Source organism: Prunus mume, linkage group LG1 (assembly GCF_029339155.1).
Source record: "Prunus mume cultivar Tortuosa linkage group LG1, ASM2933915v1, whole genome shotgun sequence".
Taxonomy (NCBI): Eukaryota; Viridiplantae; Streptophyta; class Magnoliopsida; order Rosales; family Rosaceae; genus Prunus; species Prunus mume.
This window is the reverse complement of record NC_142698.1, coordinates 18,670,096-18,695,046: the sequence shown is the minus strand read 5'-3', so window position 1 is coordinate 18,695,046 and position 24,951 is coordinate 18,670,096. Positions and strand designations below refer to the sequence as shown.

Genomic DNA, 24,951 nt, shown 5'->3' with positions numbered 1-24,951 from the left:
GTCTCAACTTTGAATGAATTTCAAACATCAAACAAAATCCTTTGAAATACATAATTTCGTCTAAAACACACATTGCATAGACAAAGCTAGTTCATTTCTAGCTATAGATATAGACGTACACGTCTTTTATGAATTTACTCTACGTAACTAACACAAGTATATATGCATATGCCTGCCTGTACAAATGTGTAGTTCTAATCGTTGTTCAACGCAAAATAACCATAGCTAGTAAAGTAAAATCTTGAATTCAATAATAACTATGTGCAAGTTTGAAGACAGATCTTGTCTCAAGTGTATGACTCGCTGTATTACTTACATATCATAGCTTTCAAGGTCTTGAAAAAGAAAGGAACAAATAAAAACCTTAAACATCAAACCAAAAACAAATAAAGTAAAACTCCAACATCAAACATGTCAAAACTGATATACACCAATATCTAGTGGCTTAGCCCAAGTAGGTATGAAACGAACATTCATCAGCTTTCCATAAGCTAGGATAAATCTAAATGATCAACTCACCCCCAAAAAAACAAACAGCTCTAGATTAGAAGGGTAAATGGGAGGGCAAATCATGACCAAGAAGTTCAGGCCTTTAGAACATACGGTGATTTCTAAATTCCTTCTACCTGCAATTACGAGTCTCACAATCCCGTAAATGAAATCTCCAGATTTTTAACACATGATTACAATCAAACGCAATAAATAAAGTGGCTGACTTGATCAATTTTTTGTCAAAAAACATATAATGTACATCAAGATACAGTAAGGAAACGAAAATTTTCTCATCTATAAATTATTTCATCAACTATCTACACATATCTAAAGCGTATGAACAAAACTATCAAAAGACTAAACAATCATCAGAAAATAATTATTCAACAACTGTTCTATGAAACCAACAAAGACGAAAATTCGAAAATGCGAACACCAGCTGCACTATCAACCATTTGATCAGAGACCAAGCAAATTTATATGAACAAAAAATTCAAGATTCGAGGAAAGTCCCACAACTTACTAGAAATGCCAACCTTCAATCTGAAGCCCCCATGGATTCATCAGCCTCGGCTGGATCGTAACTCCTCCAATGCAACTTTTATCTGATTTTGAACCAACTCCAATCGCTTGGAGTATACCTCCAACTCCAATATCTGCTGCTTCCTCCACTTCTCATCTGCCCCTTCACCACCACCAAAATTCAAATTCATGGACGGCCCGCCGAAGCTCAACGGAATAGGATTCAATGACAACCCTCCGAACCCTCTAGCTGACCCGCCGCCCATTGCACTACTCAACAATTCCTTGAACAACGGAGACAAACAACTCTTCACCGTCTCCTCAATCAACCCGTGAACATTACAATTGCTGCAACTATTACCACCACCACCACCATGGTTACTGTTATTAATGCTGTTGTTATTATCTTTAATTACAAGCGATGGCTCAACGAAACCTCCACGGGACGGTGGCGGTTTTTCTTCGGCTCTAAGCTGCGTTCGCGAGCGCTTGCGCGATCTCGGCGTGGACTTCTTATCGCCGGCGAAACCAGCAGCCTCCTCGTTCTTAATCTCATAATTGTTGAAATTGGGATTGTTAGGGTTAGGGCTCGGATCTTCATCGTCCAAGGCGTTATCGTCAGGGCCGATACGGCCGATATTGCTCCAGATCTTGCGGGAGATCTCGAACGTGGCTTGATCGTGAGGGCTCTTGAAGCTAACCTCTTTGCCGCTGGCGATTTTGTTGAGGACGTTCCGGTACTTCTTCTTCAGCCTCCGGAGCTTCTCGACGAGCTGGTTCTTGTTGAAGTCAAGCTGGAGCTTGGACTTGATCTGGTCGTAGAACAAGGCGGTGTCGTTTTGGCCGTGGTGCGAGCCTTTGTTGCCTCGCATCGTCGTGTAGTCGAGGAAGCCTTGCAAGAGCTCGATCTCGTCCTCGTCGGTCCACAGCCTCTGGAAGAGTCTCCGAGAGTCGTCGAGGGCCGCCGGCTTCTTCTCTTCGGGCTGGGGGGACAGAACGGCATGTCGTTTGGGATCGGAGGACAATACGGCGTCGTTGGCGATTACGGTAGTTGTGGTGGAGGTTGTAGTGGCCAGAGCCAAGGGAGGGGGGTCCCGAGCGGGCAGGGCGACGGTGACGGTGGGAGTAGCGATGGCGACGGGGAGAGAGTCGGTGGCGCCGGCGGAAGAGGTGGAAGGGGAGGCAGAGTTGATGACATCATCATTTAGGACGTCGTCGTCATCGTCGACGTCATCTTCTTCCTCGTCGTCGTCGACGACGTCGTCTTCTTCCTCGTCGTCTTGGGAGGAGGAGGAGAGGTCCCCTTCGGGCAGAACGGCGTCGTCTTGGTCGGGGGCCATTCCTCAGCTAGAATGGGAATTTTGGTAAAAATTGGGGGGTGAGGTTAGCAAAGTGTTTTGGTGGAAAAGGAAGAACAGGAAGAGAGAGAAGTAGTTGGGGTTAGGCCGAGAGAGAGGGAAGGAGGCAAGTGGGGTTGGAGTTGGGTTGGTTCACGAGGTTTTGGTTAGCCTTATTTTTATGCGTTGCGTGTTGGAGTGTCGATGAAATGAAAGGGTGGACCTGACTTGGTGGTGGTGCTTTCTTTGGTTTGGTTTTAGTTTGGCGTCGTGGGAGAGAGAGAGAGAGAGAGAGAGAGAGGACCCACACACCCACGCCACTTCCAACTAATCAATTCCTAAATATTGGCAAATCCGTCGTCGTATCCAATTATATCAGTTTTTGAATTTAAGGATCCAATCCAAATCCGCCAAGTCATTGAAATTTTATTAAATCCACCGATTTGGAACACCCCTAATCATCGAAACAAATTAGAATGAATTATCTTGCAAAAGATCCATTAGTATAGTGGTTTGAAGTATTTATTTATTTAGATAAAATTTTAAATTCGAGTTTTAGCATTTGCGTAGTGTATGTGAGTTTAATATATTATTATCATTCTCAATATAAGGTGCTTCAGAAAAAGCGAATAAGCTATAAAGGAAAAGAAATTTGAAATTAACTATATGAATAAAGTCAGAGTGTACCGTCTCAACACAAAGAAGAGGTAACTCGTATTTAAAAGAAAAAGGAATCAAATGGGTTGGGCCGCAAGCAATGAAACTTCATGGAAAATGGCTTCTTGAATTGTTTTACAATCATCTTCATCCATTATAAGATGAAAAGTTCGGTCCAATATTTGGGACCCCCCATAGAAAAAACAAAACAAAAAATATTGTAAGTCAAGTCACCTATTTGATCATCTAAACCGTATGACATGAGCTTGTTCACTACACGCTTCAAGCCAGCACCTACCAAATTCACATCAACGATAATTATTGACAGAATTAAACTGAAAGTTTGTTGAGAGCGGTACTTGTTTTGGGAGGTGAATACAATCCTCACGTAAAAAATTAGGTAATGGGCATGCAAGGCAGGGGACATGAGCCATTATCGGATAGTGGCCACCATTATTGTTCCTCCATTCACATCCATTCCTCTATGACGTTACTATCATTTCTAATTATGCTATTCTTATCAACAAATTCTTCTTAATCATTAATAATTATCTAGCTTAACCTAAAATTTACGAACTCCAAACCCGAAACTGCAATTTCTCTCAGACGCAGACCAAGCCACTCAAGGAGAACATCCGGAACAACCTCTCTCTGGTTTGGTCTGCTCTCTGCAGGGTCTCGTCTCTTTTAATTTTTTTTATTAAAAAAAATAATGGCATGGCCGCCATTGCTTAGTTGGATCCTATCTTCTTCTTCGTCTTCCTCTTCTTCTTCTTCCTCAGAGTATGAATCCGACGACAACAACGACATTGAAGATTTGGGAGGAATTAATGATGTCCCCGACAACGTCCCAAAATCACAAAATGACAATATTGATGATCATGAAAACGACGACGTCTCATACGAACCGCAGGAGGAGGATCAAAACTCCAACTCCACCTCCGACTACACCTTCACAGTCTCCGAACCCAGTGCAAAACGACGACGCATTGATCGCACATACGAGCCAGCATTGACGTCCGAAGCACCCGAGGAAAACAAGAAACGGCGTCGTAAAAGGGTGTGGAGCAAGGAGGACGAGCTGGAGTTGTTGCGGAGTTTGCTGGACGACTACTACAGCAGGGGACAAATTAGAACCACCGTGAAGGACACGGCGTCGTTTTACGAAGAAGTTAAGCCCAAGTTAAAGCTGGAATGTAACAGGGTCCAAATGGTCGAGAAGCTGAGGAGATTGAAGAAGAAGTACCACAACGTCGTAAACAAAATGAACGACATGAACTCGACTGGCAAAGAGTTCCGCTTCAAAAACCCGCACGACAAGGTCGTTTTTGAACTTTCCGACAAGATTTGGAACGTCGTAGATTCGCATGAAGATTATGCGCCAAATTCTATGTACGTTAGTATTTGCAACAACGTTAAGGTGAAAAAGGAGGAGGACAACGTGGGTAGCAGCAGCGTTGCAGATCATGAACGGCCACAGAAGAGACACGCGTGGTCGCATTCTAGGCTAACAACAACGTATGATGAGAACAATAAGGCTCATGATGTTTTGAATGATAATGGAACGACGTCGTCGTTGGATATTAATAATAATAACAATAATGTGGATGATAATATGAAGAAAGATATACCAGGGTTGATAATTGAGGGGGTGGCTATGAATCCATTACCTCTGAGTTTAAGTAAATTTGGAAGTGGGGCGGATGAGAAGTGGAGGAAGCAGCAGATTTTGGAGTTGGAGGCATACTCTAAAAGGTTGGATTTGGTGCAGCATCAGGTTAAGGCAGCTTTGGATGAATTGCGGTCCAAGGGAGTTGAGTAAAAATTGTTTTCAATTCATATAGTTTGTAAAATTCTTTTGGGTTGAATAGGATAGATAAATTTGCTGTTCTTTATTTGATAGAGTAATTGTTAAACTAAATAACAATTCCTAGAATAATTTAGACATGTATTAATTTTGTGATTTATTCAACTGTCTAAACAATTCGAACACAAAACCTTAAGTGTATGTATAAATGCTCTTAACCAGTTGAGTTTCAAGTTCCTTTCTCAGTCGGTGGCAAGGACATTTCTATGTTAAGCTACCCAACCCAAATTTTTCCTAAAAATTTATTGAATGGGCAGCTTCTCTCCTCTTGTCTTGTCTACAGCAACTTCTCCTCCTCTCTATAGCAACTTCTCCTCTACTTCTCTTGACATATAGACATCAACTACTCCTCTTGCTAGCAACAATTATTCTTCTCATTCTCTCCTTTTTAATTTTCTTATGTATCTTTATGTTGCAATTGAGTATTCTAGAATGAATTAAAATTTAGGGATTTTGTTACAATTAATTAGGGCTTTGATTTTAGGAATTTTGTTGAGATGTTTGATTTGTTGTTGGTATTGTTGAAATGTTTGATCATCAAAGAGTCTATGATGATTAATATTTTAATATTAATTATTTAAGTGTGATCCTAGATTACATTGTCTATTTTTAGTTTTGGTATTTGTTAAACTTTTATTTATTGATATACATGCATTTGAGAGTAAGGATCATTACGTCCCTCTGACTATGTGTATCTTTATACGTTTATTAACGAAATCCACTCATACCATTGAGTTTAGTATGTGAGTTTTGCCCAGTCAACTTTCAAATCTTGGAACCTCGGTGGTGACAACTTTATTATTACTTTATTGTTTTGTTGGGTTTTGGGTATTTGGGTGTTTGGGTTTTTAGATAGTTGGACTGAAACCTAAAACCCGGCCCATTTTCTTGAATCCACTTACAATCGCACACCTTCCCCACCTTATCCAACTCCCTGTTTCAAAGCAAGCATATGCCCTTCAATGGATCCCTTTCCTTTGTGAGCTTTCTCCTCCACCCAGATGCACACGCATAACTTGAAAATCAACAACTTTCCCATTAAACCATTTTCTCTGTACACTTTGTGCTTCTTTGATTAACAAAGAGGCACTAAGTCACATCCATCTCCACTATCAGCATTCATGGCTTGTGCAACAACAAGACCCGCCTTCTCTTTCCACCTCTCAACCTCTTTTTCTCAACCTTCTCATCCAAAACCCAAAACCCAATTCACAAACCCAACTCTCCTTCCCAAGATCCCAAGCATTTCACTCTCACTTACACACAAGCCCCATAAACCAAACAATTTGACTACAAACTCCATTGATGTCTCTAAAGAAGATAAACCAACATCAGATGAGCCTGCTTCTCCTCCTCCCACCTCCTATATAGAGCCAGAGCCAGAACAAGAAGCAGCAGCAGAAACAACATTTGATAAGCGCAGGCTTGAAGAGAAGTTTGCAGTTTTGAATACAGGGATATATGAATGCAGGTCTTGTGGGTACAAATATGATGAGGCAGTGGGAGACCCATCATATCCAATCCCACCAGGATTGCAATTTGATAAGTTACCTGAGGATTGGAGGTGCCCAACATGTGGGGCTGCACAGAGCTTCTTTGTGAGTAAGAGTGTGGAAATAGCTGGGTTTGCTCAGAACCAGCAGTTTGGGCTTGGTGGAAATGCACTCACTTCTGGCCAGAAGGCTGTGCTCATATTTGGGGGCTTGTTCCTTTTCTTTGTGCTTTTCTTGTCTGGCTATTTTCTGCAATAATGAATGGGAGGGAGGTATGATATGAGCCCTTTTTCTTTCATATGTGAAAATAGAATAATTTAAGTCGCTTGAGTAACCAGAGAGGTATAGTATCTTTTGTTTCTGAGGAGGTTTGTGTGTTGAATTGTGGCATAGGTTCCATCCCATGGACATTGCATTTCAAACGTTGTGATGTGAAAAGAACCTCTTCTACATTTGTATAATAATGTCAAAGCTTTAGACTTCTTGGGGTGAACATATTGTTCTTCAGTGTCTTGGTGCTTATGAAAATGCAGTGAGTTTTGAACAATCAACTAATCTCATTCCATTTTATTTGTACAATGCCCAAAACAGGGTTGTTAATTTGATGTAGCTTTGTCATCATTTTCTATTACTTTCAAATGGCCATATCTCGTACACATCGCATAAGTAATCTTTTGAGAAAGTAAAGAAAACGATAACAAAAATACACGAGCAGAGCACCAAATCCCCTTTCCATTTAACTAACCCTGTTGAGATTCTGGAAAATAAATAAATAAAAAGAAAACCCTGTTGTGATATCAGATCATAATTTAAAATAAACATCGAGGTACAAAAAGAAAACACTAACAGATACAGCGAACATTCCTGAAGGGAAAAGAAACAAATTCCTTTTGGATGACATAATCCCCTACATCCTAATGATACATATCAACCCTATTTCTGATTGGGTAAGCGCCTTCTCAAATTCTTCCTATGAAACTATAACAACAGACCGCAACTATGTACGCGTATATTACAAACTACCCAACAAATAGTTAATGATATGTCCACCGCCATGGCCAGTTAGTACAATCCGTTGAGAGTTTCTGCAGAAATCTCATCCGTATTAATGTAACAAACCATCCTTCTGTGGTTCCCGTGCTACTGGCTGCGCAAATCAGGCAAGCCGAATCACTTTAGCATCGAACCACAGCGTAAACCTCTTGTTGCCATGTGCTACATATAAACTCGTGAAGCTAGTCTTAGTGCCCTCCCCTCGGCCACAAGGTAAGATAAGTTTAGTATTCTGTGTGGGGGGCACCTCTTACAAAGAACCAGGCAACATCACACAAATCCAGATGAATCACTCCCAGTCTGGTCTCTAGCATCCAACATATCCTGGGGAGCACGAGTCTTAACCTGATACACCTTCTTGACAGGCTGCTGCTCATATGCTCCACCAAATCCAGTTTCCTGTTGCCTATTATACAACCCACCGTTTGCAGTTGATTCTTTGTTAATCCACTTGGGAGGTGGCGAAGGAAGAGCATCCTGCGCAAACTGGTGTTGTGGATTTGTGGAGTACCCTGAATTTGGCATCCCTGGTTGCCCGGCAGGAGACCTGGTTCTCACATTTTCTTCCATTGTTAAACTAGACATCCCAGTTCTCAAGCTGTGGTACTGTTCTTGATATTGTACTCTTTCTTGTGTCCTAAAACTCTGTTCTTGATATTGGACTCTTTCTTGAGCTCTAAAACTCTGTCTGTCACCCTGCATACCATTTGAGGAGGGAAATCTAGGCCTAGCCATGATGCCCTGAGGAGTGAAGGAGTTTCCGCACTTTGTTTCTTCACGGAAGCCCCTTTCATACCCAGAGGGCCCAGCCGGTCTTGGTCTATTGACTGGATAGTTTCCTGGAAAATCACGTAGCGGTTGTTGGTCCCAAAATCCCGAAGCTGAATTATTAGATCTAATATTAAGTGTGTTCTTGACAAGTCGATGAGCTGCTTCTCCCAACATAGGTCCAGCAATTGCTCCAGGTACTTGTGGCCTGTTAAAACAAACGCACCACAATTAGAAACCACTGTCTAGAGTCCAAGGGCTGCAATTATAAGATTAAGATTCTCAGGTATTCTTTATTTAAAATCTTGTAAGCTAAAACCTGAAAAAGAAAGACAATAAGAATTTTGCCACATCAAAGTTAGAATATTTACCTCTCTCTGCCTTGCTGGCGTCGACCATTGTCTTCATGCCATAATGCAGGGGCTGGTTTGATGTCCATAGGTTTTACAACCTGAAGACAATTAAAAGAAAATTTCAATCATACCCAATGATTTACAGTAATATAAAAAATAATGGAACAAAAAGAAAGGAGGCACAGGCAATTGAAGCATATTTCCCAACCGTCTTAGCATCTACAAAAACATAAAATTATCCCTTCTTGAAAAAATATGAAGGGAGCGGCTTCAAGAAAAATCAACACAGAGTGATTTTAAGAAAAGCCCAACTCTTGTATAGCTGTTATGTTCTTTGACACCGAAAGAAATGACAAGCTAAGTTTTAGCAATATCTTCTAGACATTGTCGCATCAGAAAATTCACAATGACCACAAAAACATAATACTCTTCATTTATACAAAAAGTGAAGCAACAAAAGACCAACCACAGAAACCTGATATGTCCCAAACTCTAACAGGAAGCATACCACACACACCATGCCATGTAGTAATGAATAAAAACTCCGTAAGACTTGAGAAAGAATTGTAAAGAGAATCACATACCTTTTTGGGCATGACCACACCCTGGGGAGGTTCTGGGATGTGTTTATGAGCTGAGGGATTAAGATAGGTGACATTTCTGCACATAAAAGCTGCCCACTATGAAACACTATCCTCTTTAAATAATCAGACGACAACAGTAGGGGCTCTACTTACAAGACTTGGTTATAATCAATGTTTGGATAACCACGAACAGGGGAAGGGATTACGTATCGAACACCATTTCTCTCGGATAACCAAAGGTATCCATTCATTCCACCACTGAAAAGGTAAACACAAAGCAATGGTAATAACTCTAGTGAGTTTCAACAATGACAATTAGACCATAAGTCCACATAAACAGCTACCAAATTAACCAACCTAGCAATTGCGTCTATCGCCCATGCAAATCTTTCATGAGGGGGCGACTGATAATATAGTTGGTAGTACAAATTAATTTGTGCCGCCAAAGGATGAGAAGGATAGACATAAAGCAAATCAAGCATCACACTATTCCGAGCCTGCTCTTCCTCCTGCATATAACAAATAGAGTATAAGCACTCAAAATGTAGAAATGGAAGGTCACTTCATCTTAGTTATTGCAGTTAGAAGATGCCCTAACCAGTCCAATGGTAAGATAAGTAATAGGCTCATCGCTGCCCACCATACAAGATCTTTAACTCCTCTAATCTGACCCAAATGGAATCCATTATCCCAAAGATCAACAACTTCCCCAGCCCACCATATAAGCCATTTCTAACCAAAAAAATATAGCCAATAATTTCAATACTTTTTTTGTGCCAGCTATAGATGTTATTCTCAAAACCAGAGAATTCAATCTACCTAGTGGTATATTTTTCCCCAAAAAACCATGATTGTGCTCTTAACTTAAATACAACTCTTGCAACCTACTATAATTTCCCAAAAGCTTAAAAGCTTTGTTTAAACAATTGGTATACTAAAGCCTTGTAAGGGGTTTAAAGCTTTCAATCAAACATGTGAACATCATGTATAACTAAAGCAAAAAATATTAGGGGAGTACAAATACACGATGTTCCAGACCGTTAAAGTGCTTTCAAGCCTCCTTGTCTGAGCAAGCAATTTCTTCTCATCAATGAATGGCAATTTGGCAACACCCTGACTTCCAAACACACACATAAAGTGATACAATTACAATTAGTTTACCCCCAAGAAGAAAAAAGAAGTTCGATGAATGAAAAAAAAAAATTACAGTACTACACAAGAACGTACCTGCCATGCAAAGCGCTTGCCATTCATGTCAATCTCAAAATCTGGAGAGAGAGATTTGAAAAGAAATTATTGATGAGGATATAACTTCACAAGATATAATGATTCGTACAACTAATGTACAACTAATCAAGTTTACCAGAAGGATAGAAATTATAGATTGGTGATGATGGATCAGTCATCAACTTTCTGTATTTTTCCGGAAGAGCACTAGAGCTGTAACATGGGAACACCAAGTTTACCATTACCACATCTAGCATGAATAATATGAAAGATTTTCTTCTTCAATAAATACATAATGAAAAGTTTTTCGAATGAATTTAATGCCAGAGAGAGAGAGAGAGAGAGAGAGAGAGAGAGAGAGAGAGAGAGAGAGAGAGAGAGAGAGAGAGAGAGACCTTGCAGCCGGTAAGGTTCCCATGAGCTGATCAAAGGGTTTAAATGGCTCTCCCAAGAAAAATGTTATTTCTAATTCATCTAAATCTTTTAGATCAGAAGCAAAAGGGGCATAATGATACGGGTAGTACCTGAAACAAACAGATACAAGCACAGTTATTGAAAATGAACTGGACACCAACCCAGTCAACGACTTTGCTCATCGGTTCACCATCCAACTTTCAGGTAGAGCAGTCAGACCTCCAGATCATTATAGCATACCAACAGATACCTTATGTAAACTAACTTAGACGGATATGGCTTAAAGTATAGGATCCATGTTCAAGTTCAACACCATAATGGTCCAACAACCTAGTGGTTCGATAGCATTTACCTTTTGTTTTATAACAAAAGGAAAGATACCATAGTTTTATGACATGCAACAGGCGAAAGGACCTGTCCTTTGGCCTCCAGGTCAAAAGACCAAGGTTACCTAAAAATATCTGTATTTGAAAATCATAACACAATACCAGGATCCATAATGAACCAACGGTTGAATGGTACATTGATCAGGTTGAACAGCCCCAATAGCTCAACTGGTCCCACTAAAAGGGTAACTTGAGTCAAAAGTCCTTCACTCTGTCTGGCCTGAGCTAATTTGGATCATAAGGCAGAGGTGCAGTATCCTGTTACTCGGAAAACGGAGACAGTACATGTAACATGTCTGCCGTATGGAGTTCAATTACCTATTCTGATAAGCATATGAGATTTAGATCTTTTAGTGGGACATCCTTAAGGGATAGGTGGAAATCATCCTAACGGCAGGATACAAGAATATATATATATATATATATATATATACGTCTGTATATATAGTATATATACACAAATATACAATATCGTATCTAAGCAATAAGATGAGACAAAGTAGATAAAAGGAAGCAAAACATTTTCCAATGAAGTCGAACTAACCATTGCCATGAGCAGACCCCTTGGTAGTAATATCGGCAGACCCAACATAAGCCTTCTACATATTTTAAAACCTGCAAAGAAACGTACACATTTTAGCATGGAGTAATTTAATACTTGTATCATTGAACTAGGCAGAAACAACAGCGAAAAGATGATGAAAAGCTTTTGATTTGGAAGACCCTCAACAACATAACTGAGTCAATATACAACCATATACACTACCAAAATAATATGAACAGAAATGGCTCGCATGAGGGAACTTACTAAGTCCTTTTTAACTTTATCAATCTCCTCGGGATTTGTTACTTGAAATTTCTCAGCATAGTACCTCTCTGTATATCCAGGCTCCCCCAATTTAACCTGAGAAACAAAATAAAAATCAGTTCTCAACGTATTCAGAATTATCAACACCATAGATCCTTTAATTACTCTACTTCACCTGCCCAATTTACAGGACTTCCATGAATCAAGGACCGCCCGAAAGTACAAGTGGTTAATGAAAATTTCAAACAAACCAAAGCATCCTAAAGCAATGAAAAAGTCAATTCTTACCAAATTCGCCCTCTGCTAAGATTCATATAAAGAAAAACCGCTAGAGTTAACAAAATAGACATTACTAGCTTTCAGGAAAGACATCATAGCTAAATCTGAAGAAAAACTGTAATACACATTAAAACTAAAACTTAATTACTAAACATTTCAAGAATTGCTGATGGTAGGTTAACACTGACAAGTTCCTTAAAGGCTGTGCTACACGAGGGTTCTCAGCAACCCTTTGGGATTCAACTACGAACTCCTTTATGAGTTGAGCCCAAGACCTCTCCTTCACAATGGGAAGATATGCGACCTCTCTAAAAGACACGGTAAATTGAGACCATTAATTTGATTAAAGGGTGCTTGAGAGAGTGAATTTTTTGGTTTTGAAAATTTTCCATGGGACGAGAAGGGACACTAAAAAGTCTTAGTTGTCCAAAGAGAACTAACTATCTTGTCGAGTTTGTAAAAAGCTTTTGCAGTCACTTCATAACATCACAGTGAAATGAGTTAACATATATAGCTGGCACAAAAAAGGCTAAGTTCTTTATCACTGTGTTATACAAAAATTTAATCACATAGTTTCAGTTAAATCAGAGACCTTGTCGACCACTGGAGCCGGTAGCTCTGCAGAAGATTCTCTTCTAGATCTATTTCTCATCTCTTCATTATTCTCTATAGCCTGCAATATAAACGTCATCAGCATAAAGAAAAATTCATGCTTGTTTATCATTGATTGAAGGAGTAAACTATTTCTAGATACCAGCAGCAGCAAAGATGCAGTAACCTATAATCCCACAATATAACCCCCAAAATAAAAATTAAGTTTGATGTGTTAAAATATGGTTGGAAAAACAAGGGCCTAAAAACTTTTGGTTCACATATCATGCAGGGAAATTATTAGTACTGAACACGAGTGGCCTAATATTTCTGTCAAAGGGATCCAGATGAAGCCCGGAAACAACAAAAAGGTCTCTACATATCTATGATATGTCATCATATCCATATTCTCTAGTCAGCAAAGTGAGTATCATACGGATAGACCTAATGCTCATGCAACAAGAGCATATACCTATAAATTGTCTGCTGCTGGACATGCCTATAAAACTACCATCTTAGTATACATCTCATAGAAAAGTTTTCAATTTTTTAAAACCAAACATCTCACCCCTAATAAGGGGAAATGTTAAGACCACTGGAATTCCATTATAGTCAAATAATCACCAAATGAAAAGTACGCTAGAATATCAGTCTTCACTACAAGGTGCTGACTTGGAGTAGCAAACTAAAGGATGAAAGCAGCAACTTCCCAGTGAAAAGAATAAATTATTTATCATGCTTAAATTGAAATCCATGTGTTTCATATGATGCTCGAGAAGGCTGAGAAACAAAAGAACTGCTAATACATGTTCAGTCAGAAGATGTGGAATACCTGCTGAATCCGAACCCGCTTTTGAAAGATTTGGCGTTCAAAAACAGCAACAGATTGAATAAAATGCTCTACTCTGTCTAACAATACCTGTAATAAAAACTTAAATACGTAAGTACATTCACTGAAATAGATAGTTTCAATATTGACTAAAATAAACTATCCTACAATTGCCAATCGTAGAACTTCAAAAATGAAAGCAGGAGCTTTTTGCCAACAAAAACAATACTAATAAAAGGGGGAAAGTGCTTTTTGCTATAATAAATTGCAAAGATTACTATGTTATAAGCAAGTCCCACATAGAAACAAATTTAAACAAATAAATGCAATAACAGAATAAACATACACATTTTTAAAGAGAGATGGAGTGGCAGAGATATCTTAAATTAGATATTTTACATAGAACCAACATAAAAAAGAGACTCTATGGCTAATAGTAATAATCATGTTCTACTCCTTATTGTTATTCCTTTTATAATTGTGTCTCAATATCAGGCACATTATATCCAACTCAATACTGCAGTCATCCACAATTCAAAAGGGCCTTACATTCATTGGAGTTGAGGTATTATTATAGTGGGCTAATGCATTAGATCGATAATAAGCAGTTAGTCGCACCAGTCTCCTACATTACAATAGAGATTATCCCAATATTGTGATAATAAGCAGTTAGTCGCACCAGTCTCCTACATTACAATAGAGATTATCCCAATATTGTTAATGTGGCAATGACAGCAATGACATTCATTTAATCTCCATCCACGGGTGCATTTTAGATCTTCTCTCTTGCTATTAATATTCATCTATTTGATCCTTACAAATATAAAAACCAAGAGAAACAACATAAATGCACAACACCCATTACAAACATCACAGAATTTTTTTCATAAGAATGAAAATTGTGACTGACTCTTCAGAAACAACATAAATGCATAATACGTATTACAAACATCATAGAATGAAAATTGCGATTGACTCTTCAGAAAGCATTTATGGCAAAAGCAATGAGGTACAAGTTTAACAGACATGTAAACGAGAATGATTTACCTCACCCGCATCAGTAAGATAACCACCCATAGCAGTAAACTCCCTTCTATAAATATGCATCAATAAATTAATAGCACCCTGAGACAGGTAAAAAGTTCACAATTTCATCAAAAAAAAAAAAAAAAAAAGAGCAAAGTGAAAACCAAACAAAAGACCCAGTGCAACAAATCTTATGGTTTGATAAAGTAAAAGCTACATTTTAGTTGTAAAAAACAAGGATGAACCCACAATAATATTAGTTTTTAAAACCCTAGAAATGGATAACTTCAGAAGATTAAAGCAACAGCCTGCCTGCCACAATAACATACCTCCCTTATCTCCAATGTCGGCATATGTGGAAGAAAATCATTGCCAACAAAAAAACACATAAACACAAAATCATCCACTATCCTTTCAAAGTTAATCTGAAAAGGAGGATTAGGAATCTCCAGCTCATATTGCAAGTATTCGCGCAATACCCATAAGTTGAGGAACTGCACAAACAAAATGTCAGCTTAGAAATAATATGAGATTGATATAAGAGGAATTCAGAAATGGTATCAACGAGAGGCAGGATGCCACTTCTCCAACCTGATATTTCTTCTTGTGAATTGGGGTTTCATCTACCACATTTCCATAATCATCAAGTTTACCACGACACTCGGCTGCCAGATGACCAACTTGCCCACAAAGAAAACATTTTTCTTGTTGACCTGGAAGAGTAATCACCTGTACAATCATAGTAAATAATCTACAAGATCAACTGCTTGCAATAAACAATTTAAACTTAAGAATGTTCTGAAGAAAAGAACTGACCTCTCTTAATATTGAGAAGTGAACCTCATGTGTAGCTAAAGCCAGCATAATTAGATCTGCATCCTGATTATGATGATCCAAATGCTTACTTAACAACTAAACAACTAAGTAACGCAACAAAGGCATACAAAAAGCATCCCTTTCAAAGAACATATGACATGCAACACGAAAGAATAATGACAACAGAAAACGTAGGAATCATAAAAGGCTTAAATAAACACTTACCAAACCATAGAGACAATGCCGAGTGTTCGGATCAAAACCAAGAAGGTTGCGCTGCGATCGGATGTATGACATTATTTTGTGCTCTCCCTCGCCAGGAGCATTTGAATCAGACAGAATAACCTTCAAATAATCACCCAATGCAGCCCCATAAATAAATTTAGAGAGACAAAGTACCCTGAAAACCAGAAGTACATGGTAAAAATATAGAGAATGGATTACTCCGTAGGCAAAGAATAATCCGATCTTGAAGGGACTAAGGGAGGCAATGAAAAATTACTACAGACAAAAATGTCAAACCAACCTTGGTAGATCGCCAACCAGGGTTGTGGTTTAACCTACTTTGTATGAAATATTGAAGTGCCACCGAAAGCACTGCCATAAATTGAGTGCCCGGAGTAATAACATTTGAATCTGATGTTTCAAGCTTCTCTTTAGGAATCAAATATGTCCCCTCCATCTCAAATTCTTTCTTCAGTCTTTCCTCTTCGGCTTCCTAAAATAGCATAATGTTTTAAAAGACAACAATAAGTTCAGTGGCTCACTGAATATGAAGCAATTATGCGCAGTAAGTAAGATATTACCGCCTCAGCCGCATTACTTACCGCATCAGCCGCATCTTTTGCAGCTCTGAAACGTCGAGTACGTTGCTGATTCATTTTAGCTCTTGGAGCAACCCCGTCTGCAGGATTAAAAATATATGAAGTACTGAATTTAGGGCAAAGAAAGTTATTATAGATGACACTTGACAGATCTAAGATAAAACTTACCGATTGCCATAAAAAGAAGCTTTCTTGGGCGAACCAATGAGAATAGATGGTCAATGTAATCAAATATTGAACTGAATACATCATGATAGGTAGCAGGAGCAGGCTGCACAAACAAAACATGTCCTGAGGGCACAACTTTAAGAAAAGGCATTTCATCATCGAGAGGTAAATCAAAGAACATAAAATGATGACTTTTATCCAACTTCGTCCAACGTAATATTTAAGTCAACATATGAGTTATAAACAACAGAATGTCATATTTCCCACAAGAAAGGGGAATTAAATTCAAGCATTATCAAGCCACATAAATACATATACATTTATATGCGTTATTAATGAGCTCAGTTTAGCATACCATGTACATTTTCTATCATTCATAAATCCAAATAATCATAACTAAGGACTAAAGGTTATCTCTAAGATTACCAAAACTCAATCATTTCAATCATCAAACACAAACACACCAACAATTAACTAAATTCTCTCAGACTGGAAAAAATGTGGGAATTGTTGAAGTAATTTAGAAGCAAAGCTAGCATCACCAAACCAATGATTTTGAACAACATATTCCCATTAACAAGAAATACACCTAAATTCTATCTCTGATAGCACCAAAATCAACCGTTAACAAGAAGATATATAGAAAGAAATAAAAAGAATGGAAATTGTCGTGGGAAAAGATTGGAAAACCTTGCCATCGGGATGAAAACAGGGATGTATAATGCCGTTCATGTCGAGGTACAAGTTATCGAACTCATAACCATTAGGGTTTGGTCTGGAAACGTCGATCGGTAGAGGCACGCCATTGGGGCCCTCCCTAGGCTGTTCCTCCACCACGTCGGCGACGGACAGTGGGTACCGATCCGCTAGCCAGCGGTAAAACGCAGGAACGCCCATGAACTCGGTGTCGTTTTGGCGAGGTCGGAGATCGGACGGGACTGAACGAGTTAATAATTTGAACACACAAAGAAAGAGAAAAGGTTAATGGATATCTGCTTGTACGGAACTTTCTGGTGGCTAATATGGAAAATGGTATTGTGACGAAAATGCCCTCACCGTGAGGCCAATACCCAAGAGGCAAGAGGTGCCGAATTAGGTAGTGTTTGGATGCTGAGGATGGTTGTACGCATTTATTTTTGCTGAAACGAGGTGTTGTACTTTGCTCGTGCTGGCACTAGGCAGAGCTAGGGATTTCCTACGCATATTATTTCTCGACCCAAAATAAATAAATCAAAATTAATTAAAACAATTGCAGATTGTCGCGCCTTGAAAAATGGATGAGAACTGCGACCAAAAAAATAAAAAGCAAAGTGGATAAGGACGATTTATTAATCTTGAGCAAACAACAAATTTATTTGCAAATTTATAGATTAATGGGATAGATCCTTCGATTAATAAGGTAAGTTACATACGTGGTTAGATCAGTCGGCTAAAATATTGACTTTGTGTGAAATTAGATTTAATCAATCGGCCAGCATATGAGTAAGCATCAGTAGTTTCAGTTGATGACCTGAGGAAGTCATCCAAGCCCTTACTGACTCATAACTATAAGATTTTGAGATGTTGCACTTAAATTCGAATCTCTCTTCTTATCAATTAGATTCATTTAGGCTATCTCAGTTTATTGGGACAGTGAGTTTGTGTGTTGCACTCAAATTCGAATTTTCCTCTTCATAAATTAGATTCTTTTATATCAAATAAATTATACTCATTTAGGCTATCAATTATATACAAAATAAACCTTATTAGGAACCAACAAATAAATATGAGTTTATGTTATTTTATTTTGGGTCGAAAAAATGGCCGCATAGCTCGTGTTAAAGTGTTCACTTGGCTCCTCACGCAAAAAAAATATCTTAACCAATTTGCAGAGAGTAAGAAGGCATCTTTCTAGAGACATTTCTTGTCCTCTTTGTCATTATCATGAGGAGTCTTTGCAACATCTCTTTATTACATGTCCTCGTGTTCTTATGCCTTGGAGATCTTTCTATTTACCTGAAGGGTTTATCAATTTCTTTTTCTCTGATTTTGATAGTTGGTTGAAGGAAAATTTATGTTATAATGCTGAGCATATAAGGAATTTGAAGTGGTGTAATATTTTTGTTGTTGCTTATTGGTTCATTTGGAAATGGAGGTGTTGTTCTATCTTTAAGCCTCATTTTTAGATGTCTTGTCGTCCTAATCAGAATATTTTCGAGTATCTTCTAGAGTGGGATAAGGTTAATAACCTTTTTAAGAAGGCTACCACTCAAACTCAGATATTTCTTGCCCGGCAACCTCCTCCTTATGGCTTATTTGAGCTTAATATTGATGGTTCTAGAGTGAGTGACTCTAGGTGCATTGATGCAGGAGGTATAATTAGGAATTCTGATGGTATCTTGATAGCAGGATTTTTTGCTAATCTTGGTCATGGTGAGGTCCTTGTGGTTGAAGCTTGGGCCTTATATTATGGTCTTAAACTTGCTTGGCAGCTGGGTTTGCATCAGATAATTGTGAATTCGGATTATGCTCTTGTTGTTGATATGATTAATGGAGAATGGGTGGACTCTCATCCTATGTCTGTGTTGCTTACCAAGTACAGAGAGTTTTTGGAAAGCCAATGGAATTGCAGCATTCTTCATGTCTATAGGGAGACCAATTTTGTTGCTGATTTTCTAGCTAAGATGGGTCATCATAAGGCTTTGGGTTATCATGAGCTTTCTACTCCTCCTGATCAGATGCAGTCTATTTCAAATGATGATAAGAATGGTCTTTTGAGGCCTATATTTGTTTATGTGTAGTCTCTTCGGTTTCAGCCTTACCCCCTATTTTACTCACACACAAAAATGGCTGCATAAATCAGAGCTACGCCCAGAAAATATCAACAGTAAATGTTACAAAACGCATAGAAACATATCCAATTTTCTCTATGAAAAAAAGAACTCATATCCAATTAAACAGCATCAAAATCAAGACTCAAATGAAGGGTCCAAACAAGCAGCCCCAAAAAGACTTCAAAATATTTACAGGCCCAGTTCTTTAAAGATTCCGACACTTCAAAATTAGGCCCAAAAATTCCGCGAGTTTACAGACGAAAATTTCCTGTGTCTTTCAGTTTTCGCATATTTTTGTGCACATATATTTATTGTTTTGTTTTTATAGCGCATAAATATTTATATACAATTTTGAGTCAAAAAGTTTTTTTAAATTGCAAAATTTGATGCTTGAAAACAGCAGTCCCCATGGTTTCATATGTCAAATTTCCACATCCAATAATGGATTGATTATTGCAGAGTATTATTGTAACTATCAAACTCATTATCCCGACTGGTTCAATATTTTTATATTATTATTTTTGTCTGTCGAAGTATTTTTCAAAAATTTATTGCTACATCTGATTTGAGCATTTGATCATTCAACCAGACGCGATAATATGTCTCCATCCGTTGTTGAAATATTCAAATGTGATATTCCACATACCGTAATTATCAATAACAAATAATTCCAAAGTTCTTTGTTTTTTGGTCAATAATAATTCCAAAGTTCTATCTCGACTTATTCACCATTGTGGCAAATCAAAATCAACACACCTGTCGTGCAATACAACAAATTAAGAAGTGTTATTTTTTATTTTTTATTTTTTTAAAAAGGAAAATGGATGTAGATATGACCTTAGTCAAGTTGACCAAAATGAATGTACTCTCCACTCTGCACCCGAGTTCAAATTCTCTTAAAATATAATATCATTTATATAAAAACAAATAAAAATGAATAATAAAATAAAAGTATCTCTCACACTGGAGAATGGGGACACACGATGTAATAAAATCATGCTCAAAGGATAAAACTAAATCATTATGTCTAGTATGCTCATTTTTTTATGACTAGTATCTATGTATCATTATGTCTAGTATGCTCATTTATTCCCATGTGAAATGGGGGATGGGGAAATCCCAAAGATTATGCACAATCAATTTCCAATCCAAGTTATATAATCATATATTGTATTTTATATTAGAAATAGAACCAATCGAGGCTGCTCATGATGCACATGATCAAGTGCCTCTACAGAATATAAATAAATAATTTGATGAATAATTGTTATTGGCACCATAAAAGTAAGAATATTTATAATTTATTTTTATGTCCCTTTCTTAATATTAATTATTTAAAAAAAACCACGATAACAATATTAAGTTGTAACTTTTAGAAAAAATAAAATAAAAAACAGTTCATAGACAAATAAAAAGAAAAACAGAGGAAAATATGTAATATGCCGTTGTTTTTTATTTTTGGAGAAGAAGCCGGCGGATGACAATGATAATACGGAAAAATAAAAAGGCTCCACAGACGTAACGCCAGCTGAAATTTCTTCAAATCTCCGCAACTCTCTCACTTTTGTCATTTGTGTTCCTTCAGCTCTGAGCTCAGATCCTGGCCATCCTTTAAAGTCTCAACTTTCAAGTCAAGCTGGTGGTAAGCTTCCAAAACTCACTTTTGTCATTTGTGTTCCTTTAGCTCTGAGCTCAGATCCTGGCCATCCTTTAAAGTCTCAACTTCCAAGTCAAGCTGGTGGTAAGCTTCCAAAACTCTCTTTCATTTCGTTTCAGTCTTATATTTCTTTCAGCTCTTTGCATTGCCGGGAGTCTCAAGCAGGTTTGATTCACTTCATACTTTCTTGTTCTTCTTGCATGATTTAATATGTTTGTAATTTTTTTTTTTCAATCAATTTCTTGTATTTTTTAAAAGACAAAATCTTTAGATTCTTGAAACATGCAGTTTCCTTTTTCATTTGATTGTTGTGTCATGATCGTGGATATGGGATTGCTTATTGAGATGGTTGCTGATGTGAAGTCGTAAGCTCTAAAATATGCAATTTTCTTTTTCATTTGATTGTTCTATCATGATCGTGGATATGGAATTGGTTATTGAGATGGTTGCTGATGTGAAGTCATAAGCTGTTTGGCTGCTGAGAAAACGGAGGAAATAAATTAAACTAAAACTTTGAAGTGTTAAATCTCCTATTGCTCACTTGCTCGTCTCCAGAAAGGAAAAACAAAAACAGAAGAAGATCAACTCAGTTTTTGAAGTGTTTATAAAGTTCAAAGTCACACACAATAGTTACTTATTTTCTTCTTCTTTTTTACTTTTAAAATAAAAAAATAAAAAATCTTGGTATTTGTTTTAGTTGTTCTTTGAAAGCTGACTTATTTATAATTTTACGTATTGATTATTGCTGATACTCTTCATTTTCTTAACAGTTGACTGATAAAAATGGGGGAGGAGAATTCTGGGATTGCAAAGGATGTCACTGAAGTAAGTTGTACCCCATTTAGTTTCATAATGTTTAACCATTTTGGTATCTGAATATTATATGATATTTTGCTGATTGAATGTGTTTATACATTGTGATTGTTGTACAGTTAATTGGTAAAACACCATTGGTGTATCTCAACCATGTTGTAGATGGCTGTGTAGCAAAAATTGCTGCTAAGCTGGAGATGATGGAACCCTGCTCTAGTGTCAAAGACAGGTTTAACTAATTCTGATTGGAATATTTATCAGTTGCACACACTGCAATTGTTTGATTGGGATTTTTTTCATGAGACTGCTTTGTTCAGTGTTATTGTTGTGAAGTTGGACTTTTATATAAGCTGAAGTCAATTCCAAAGTGGGTCTCCAAGAGAAATTTCCATGGCCCAGTTACATGCAATCAGTTGAAAACTTAGAATGATGATTTGTTCATTGTAGGATCGGATACAGTATGATTAAAGATGCTGAGGAGAAAGGTCTCATTAAGCCGGGTGAGGTTAGTATTCATGTCTTCCTTATCTGGACAAGTGAAATAGTTTTTCTGAATCCAAGTGGCGCCTGTGTTTGAAACTCAAATAGAAATGTCTGTTATTATCTGCTATGATTTCTGCCATTCAATCCCCAACTTGGTTTAGATATCAGTCAATCATTTGCAATTTCTTCTTTCAAGTTTTATTTGTGATGTTCCCTCTGCGTGTGTAATGTAACAAATTAAAATGATAGGTATTTATCTTTACTTTTTCATGGTCTAATAGTGTTCTGGTTCTGTTTGTGTAATTAATGAGGTAAAGGAGAAACTTTTGATTTGACAATTTTTTCTTGTTTCATGTTGTAGAGTGTCCTGATTGAACCTACGAGTGGCAATACTGGCATAGGATTGGCATTTATGGCAGCTGCTAAGGGTTACAAACTCATAATCACCATGCCTGCTTCAATGAGTCTCGAAAGACGAACCATTCTTCTAGGATTTGGGGCTGAGCTTGTCCTCACAGATCCAGCCAGAGGCATGAAAGGGGCTGTTCAGAAGGCAGAAGAGATAGTGGCAAAAACACCCAATGCTTATATGCTACAGCAATTTGAAAACCATGCCAACCCAAAGGTGAAAATTTTATGCCATGTTTTTTTGTTAATATAACTTGCTGTCTGGATAGACTGCTGGAAAGATATTTCTGGTCTGTTCAGGTACACTATGAAACTACTGGACCAGAAATCTGGGAAGGCTCTGGTGGTAAAGCCGATGCCTTTGTTTCTGGGATAGGAACAGGAGGTACAATAACAGGTGCTGGGAAGTACCTCAAAGAGCAAAACCCAAACATCAAGGTTGGCCGTCTCTTTGCATGTTATAATTTAGAGGATAATAATTATTCAAATTTTTTTTTTATAACGCCTATATCATTATTTCTCATAGTACTGACTTGCCCCTTGCTTTATATGTTTAGCTCTATGGTGTAGAACCAGTTGAAAGTGCTGTTTTGTCTGGAGGGAAACCCGGTGAGTCATGATAACCTGCTTGTCACGAGCACATGGGTGTTGGCCCTTTTGATCTGGGCTGCAGGCTCATTATTTAGAGTTCAATAAACTTCATTTTTCAGGCCCAAGTTAAATGTCTGTAAAGTGGACCTGTAACTGTCCCTTAAGAATTTCAAAAGAAAAGTTACCTAGATACCCACATGCTAGAAAATTAGTGTTAATTGACAATCCTAGATTCAGACTAGTCTAGCGTCAGCAGATGATATTGAGTACAAACTGTTCGCTAGAGAATTTTCGCAACATCTTCTCATATTCTCCTTTTCTAAATTTGATGATCTGTGTACTTCTTTGTATCTCAGGCCCTCACAAGATTCAAGGAATTGGTGCTGGCTTCATCCCTGGAGTTTTAGATGTCAACTTGATTGACGAAGTTATTCAAGTAAGCACTAAAACTTGTACTTGGCATTAATTTCCACTGAAGACTTGAGGTTATTAATTGTAATGATTGATATTTTTGAAGTCATACTACCATTATTTTATTTTTTTGGTGGGGGCTTTGTTTATCCTCCTTAAGATAATCTGTCTAGAAAATATCATTGTTTGAGCTTTTAATTTCATCGCAAGACTTATATGAGTATGCTCATGATGATATTGGTAAGTTATATGCAGTGCCACTTTTTTCATTAATTTTGTGAAATTGAAAACTTTCCTTCCAAGCTGCAAGTTTATATTTTGAGAGCTAAACCAATCTTTCTACGGCTTTGCAGATATCAAGTGAAGAAGCTATAGAAACTGCTAAGCAGCTTGCATTGAAAGAAGGTTTGCTGGTAAGTCCACAACCGTGAATGAACTGTTTGAACAAGAACTTCTTTTGGTTCTTTTAGCATGTTATTGATTCTGTCATGAATTTTACAATCTTCGGTATTCTGGTTTCCTTTGGTTGCTTCCATTGTTCCATCTTTTCTATTTTGATTTACGATTGACATGTATTGCAGGTGGGGATATCATCCGGTGCTGCCGCTGCTGCTGCGATTGAAATTGCAAAGAAGCCAGAAAATGCTGGAAAGCTCATTGTTGTAAGTCATATTATTAACTGCAGTAGGTTTTTAACAACGTATTGGACCACTGAGCTTGTTGTTTAAGTATGTTTCCTGCATAGTTTGCACAAATTGACAGGAATGGTACTATCCCTTAAGATTGACCGGATCACCTTTTCATTTCTAAATGTGTACAGGTGGTCTTCCCCAGCTTTGGAGAGCGTTATCTATCCTCTGTGTTGTTCGAATCTGTGAAGCGGGAGGCTGAGAATATGGTTTTTGAGCCCTGAGATGTTCTGTAGCTTCGAAAGGAACTGTACAAATTTCATGATTTGCGAGGCAGAGAGTATGATTATCAAGCTGTGCCGTCTTTTCGCTTTGACTGCTTTTGCTTCTTGACATGAGTCTCAATAAATGCTATGAAGAATAAAGTGCTGCCTTTTCTGTTTGTAATAGAATTTGAAAACAGTTTGTATGGCTTACTAATTCAAGAACCTTTACATCCTTGTGAGATTATTCAAGTTGGTATGATGTGTTTTAAGAAAATTAGCAGCATTTTCTCATAAATATTATGCAAGGATTGGTATCAATGAAGCAATTTATGGATGGTTAACAGAAAAGGTCCAGTCGAATTTTACTAAAAATTATTTTTGCATGT

The 24,951-nt window shown here is 37.7% G+C and overlaps 5 protein-coding genes across 6 annotated transcripts; 3 read left to right on the top strand and 2 right to left on the bottom strand.

The window, feature by feature from the left end:
• Positions 1-767: 767 nt before the first annotated feature.
• On the bottom strand, positions 768-2,576 carry LOC103318604 (DNA-binding storekeeper protein-related transcriptional regulator). Its single transcript, XM_089049723.1, has one exon. It carries the CDS (start codon positions 2,352-2,354, stop codon positions 1,056-1,058), a length of 1,299 nt encoding a protein of 432 aa, XP_088905849.1. The 5' UTR covers positions 2,355-2,576; the 3' UTR covers positions 768-1,055.
• An 890-nt stretch (positions 2,577-3,466) lies between these two features.
• On the top strand, positions 3,467-5,142 carry LOC103318603 (putative transcription factor At5g28040). The gene has a single exon (XM_008220003.3). It carries the CDS (start codon positions 3,721-3,723, stop codon positions 4,828-4,830), a length of 1,110 nt encoding a protein of 369 aa, XP_008218225.2. The 5' UTR covers positions 3,467-3,720; the 3' UTR covers positions 4,831-5,142.
• Positions 5,143-5,854: 712 nt separating this feature from the next.
• Positions 5,855-6,735, top strand: LOC103318565 (Rubredoxin-like superfamily protein). The gene has a single exon (XM_008219967.2). It carries the CDS (start codon positions 5,997-5,999, stop codon positions 6,624-6,626), a length of 630 nt encoding a protein of 209 aa, XP_008218189.2. The 5' UTR covers positions 5,855-5,996; the 3' UTR covers positions 6,627-6,735.
• Positions 6,736-7,084: 349 nt separating this feature from the next.
• Positions 7,085-17,519, bottom strand: XRN4 (exoribonuclease 4). Its single transcript, XM_008219966.3, has 22 exons — positions 17,185-17,519; positions 16,495-16,597; positions 16,330-16,406; positions 16,029-16,220; positions 15,728-15,847; positions 15,503-15,565; positions 15,278-15,415; positions 15,016-15,180; positions 14,708-14,785; positions 13,664-13,750; positions 12,833-12,913; positions 11,962-12,057; positions 11,698-11,768; positions 10,749-10,877; positions 10,490-10,566; positions 10,354-10,394; positions 10,165-10,239; positions 9,484-9,635; positions 9,280-9,384; positions 9,127-9,202; positions 8,561-8,640; positions 7,085-8,397 (listed from the first exon to the last, which is right to left on the bottom strand). Exons 1-22 carry the CDS (start codon positions 17,389-17,391, stop codon positions 7,692-7,694), a joined length of 2,919 nt encoding a protein of 972 aa, XP_008218188.1. The 5' UTR covers positions 17,392-17,519; the 3' UTR covers positions 7,085-7,691.
• Positions 17,520-20,825: 3,306 nt separating this feature from the next.
• Positions 20,826-24,839, top strand: LOC103318563 (cysteine synthase). Of its 2 annotated transcripts, none has more exons than XM_008219963.3 (11): positions 20,826-21,048; positions 21,735-21,789; positions 21,897-22,006; positions 22,225-22,282; positions 22,622-22,885; positions 22,969-23,106; positions 23,226-23,277; positions 23,616-23,695; positions 24,024-24,083; positions 24,252-24,332; positions 24,491-24,839. In XM_008219963.3, the coding sequence occupies exons 2-11, from the start codon at positions 21,748-21,750 to the stop codon at positions 24,581-24,583; spliced, it is 978 nt and encodes a 325-aa protein (XP_008218185.1). In that variant the 5' UTR covers positions 20,826-21,048; positions 21,735-21,747; the 3' UTR covers positions 24,584-24,839. The 2 variants fall into 2 exon arrangements, with proteins under 2 accessions (XP_008218185.1, XP_008218186.1); XM_008219964.3 differs by having other exon boundaries at positions 21,029-21,129.
• Positions 24,840-24,951: the final 112 nt, after the last annotated feature.